Source organism: Etheostoma spectabile, chromosome 9 (assembly GCF_008692095.1).
Source record: "Etheostoma spectabile isolate EspeVRDwgs_2016 chromosome 9, UIUC_Espe_1.0, whole genome shotgun sequence".
In the NCBI taxonomy this organism is placed as follows: Eukaryota; Metazoa; Chordata; class Actinopteri; order Perciformes; family Percidae; genus Etheostoma; species Etheostoma spectabile.
In genome coordinates, this window is record NC_045741.1 from 22,105,983 (window position 1) to 22,109,522 (window position 3,540).

Sequence of the window (3,540 nt, forward strand, 5' to 3'; positions counted from 1 at the left end):
TAAAAGCTTTTACTTTTGATTCGTCCTCTGCTCAATTCGGCTGTGACTTGAGGTCAGGCGCAAGAGAGGCTTTCCCAGAGTCCCTTATACAGTTACCAGCAAATTTTGTTTTTGTAAAATTTGTACAGATAATAGCAGAAATATTGGAATGCCTTGTAGTACTTTCTACTAAGTGAGTCCTGAGAACTCCATATTTGGCTAAAGCCTTAATCCTGCTTTATGCCTTTGAGATTTTGTTATCACGGATAATGTAATAAAAAGAGCCAACCTGCAAAAATGCTGTTTATTGAAATAAGATATTTAAATTTCAATAGGATATTTATATGCTCTGCTCTGAAAATTATATTTGTTATAAGTTATATTTGTCTTCATTATGAGTTATATTTGTGTTCATTGTGGTCTCTTTTTTTTCTCTGGCCTTGAAGAGCTCATTTTGTCAGGTGACAAGTTTATGACTCAGTGTGTTGTTATATCTACTGATGTAGACAAACGTCTAATACATTCTTTAAAGACCCATCAAAGTACAAGAACTATTCAGAAAAAAATGAAGTATGTTCCCTCTTTTATGAATGTATTGCATCATAAATGTCTAGTTAATGTAATGGTCAATGTGCCCATTAAATAGTATTGAACAGTCTTTATTTAGAGTTTATTTGCACATAATCAGATACAATATTCTAGTACTGTTAAGCACTTCATTAGCTGTATACAAGTGTATATTGTCTATAGAAATCTGTTTAAAATTTACAAATCACTAGGATTTTATTTATTAGGGATATTTGGCAGTTAAGAGTCCAGTCATGTTACCAGTCACAGTGCTTCATCAACTAGCATTACTGACTGGCATCTGCAGATTTTGTATTTTTTTAGACTTTCATGCATTTCTGTTGTTTTATATTCCTTAAATACTTGCATACATATACAGACCATATTATTTTAGTTACAGATTTATAGTGCAGAGCATTTAAAATAATCTATTGAAGACCTCATTGGTGTAGATCAAAACTTGGCTAGACAAAACTATATCTGATAGTGGTGTTTTAAGCTTTTCTGCATTTTCTCAAGGACGCCAGGATCAGACAGCCCACTCCGGACCCCCGCCCGCTGGAATCTGGTGCTGGGGAATTGTTGGGACCCGGTGTTGGTGCTGGTGAGGTGGAAGATCACGGTGACAGGGGATCGCGGCGAATCCCCCGCCTTGTGCAACACATCTTCTATTCTGCGGTAAAGATGGCGGCGTCAGAGGGGGCGCGTAGCGGCCGGACAACGGCAAAACGATTCTGAAAAGCTCCAGGTTCGACCGAGTCTCGCTCGTCAGGCACCTTTAATTTCTGCTCGGATACCACCTAGATAACTGGAATAAAGAGAATTGCTGTCACACGCCCGGGTTGCAATTTTATTGTTAAAGGCAGGGTGGGTGGATTTCTCTGATGCTAACGTTAGCTAACAGGCTAGCCAAGCGAGCTAATACGGGCTAGCTTACGTTAGCTCAGTTAAGAAGAGCGGGGAGGAGATTAAGGAAGACTATTCGGGCCAGGCCGCTCCAGCTGGGGGGGATGTGAACCAGAGGTGCGCAGGGGGTTTGCTCGCTTCGTCCCGAACGTCCTTACACCAAACTACCGGGATGGGACAGCAGGTAGGCCGAGTCGGTGAGAGCACATCGACCGGACTCCAGCCACCACATCCCCACGCGTCCCAACCGCACCAAGGGAAGGGGAACCGGGGGAGCGGCGCCGGGAGGAGACCCCGAGAACCCGGCAGTAGCACCGGGACACCGCCAGGCAGGGCTGCTGCAGTCAACGTGCCAGACCCAGGGATCAATATCTTCACGCTGCATTCAGGTAACAAGAGAACCATGTTAATAAAAGAGGTGTGGGTGACAATGAAGCCGTCCGTTTTTACTTTGATATTTGTTTGATGCATTAGCGTTTGCTAGCAGAGTCCATGCTAGTTTGACAACGACGCGTTAGCGGAAATAGCCATGCCAACTAACCTTAGCTTTTTATGCCTCATCATTTACTGTGTGAGTGTCAATTTTGGCTATTTATTGAGACGATGAATAACTAAACTCCTCAGATTTGACACAGATATATATGTGTTGCATGTGACCTAATGTTACTTAAAGGAGAGACAATGTTTTTGAAAAGAGGAAGTCTTCTGTGCTAAGCTAAGGGTCATTACTGGAGGTTAGCTAGTTATGTTTTTCTCTAAGGCCCCTCTGTGTGATACTTGGTTTGTTAAACAGTGATTTTTGCCTTCGGAGGTTGAGTAGCAATTTCCACCCCATGAACTCACTAGAGCAGCCACCACAGGCTCACATTACAATACCTAGTGGTTTTCACATGCTCACTTACATCCCCTGTCTAATAATGTCTACTGTTACAACACACTCAGCAAACTGACTGCACAATTTGATCCAGTGGGAAATGCATGTGAATTATTTAAGTCACCTTCTGTCATTATATGATTGCACTCGTGCAAACATCAAAGTGTAAAGCTACTCCTATACGATTATGTTTTTATATCTAAACGTCAATTCTCTCACATCAATGAATTATATATATAAACGAAATGAATAATGTGGGTTAACAGCGGAGGTGTGGCAGTACCTCCCCTCACCCATGTTCCTGCCACAGAACAAGAGCTATGCATTGGTTTGTTACCTGCTCTTAGTCATGGAGAAAAGTGCAGATCTACTGTTTTTCTCTTCTTATAAGATATGGATAAATAACCCAGCAGTCTCTCCACCATGCCCTTGATGGGCTGCCTCCTTTCTCCCAACCTTTTGGTCGGGACTTATAAGTAAAGGTGATGACAGGATAGCTACTTGGTGGCGTGCAAAATATCATCATTATCATTGTAATTCATTTTATTCATATAGGGCTTTTTGTAATACTCCAATATAGAGCATTACAAGTAGTATTTTATATGTATATCAAGAAAGCATCCACACATTTAGTTTTACACACACACTCTCTTTCTCTCTCTCTGTCTCTGTGTGTGTTTGTGACATCCTATGTTAGACTTGATTTGACAACTTGGTAGGATGTTTGATGTTGGTCTGTCTACCTGCAATTTTCTTTGTCAATCTCCTGTGCATGGTCACTTCCCTTGTGCTGTATAGATGTAAAACTACTGGCATAACTTTCCTAGTTTCTGCTGATGACCCAACGTCCTTACACCATTGCAAGGACACATCAGAGGTGCAAGCTTTTTGGAATGGAACACATTTTCAATTCTTGGCTTGCATCCTTCGCTTGAAGCACACACACAGAGAGACAGACCAAGTAAGTGCAGCACCACTCAGTGACGGCACTTCTCTGTTCTCTCCGATGTCGGGGCAGGAGTGGCCTTTTTATAGCAGCCGGGATGCAGTCACTCTGCAAAGAGACTGCTACTCTTCAGAGCACACAATATTAGAACAAAGACTTTTAAGCAAGGAAGCTTGGGACTGTGCACTCTGTCTTCCACTTACTATCAAAGTGCCTTTTTCCCGGCAGTCTATTTATGTAATAATGATGCAGCTTTGTCTTGCACATC

General features: G+C 42.0%; 1 protein-coding gene across 4 annotated transcripts in view; it reads left to right on the forward strand.

The window, feature by feature from the left end:
• The first annotated feature begins 1,197 nt into the window (after positions 1-1,197).
• abl2 (c-abl oncogene 2, non-receptor tyrosine kinase) overlaps positions 1,198-3,540 on the forward strand; it is a 27,301-nt gene continuing 24,958 nt past the window's right edge. For 2 of the 4 annotated variants that reach the window (XM_032526275.1, XM_032526276.1), the window contains exon 1: positions 1,198-1,841. In XM_032526275.1, coding sequence (XP_032382166.1) covers positions 1,625-1,841 — 217 coding nt within the window. In that variant the 5' untranslated portion in view covers positions 1,198-1,624. The remainder of the gene's footprint in view (positions 1,842-3,540) is intronic. The other 2 variants (XM_032526277.1, XM_032526279.1) reach the window with 1 other exon arrangement.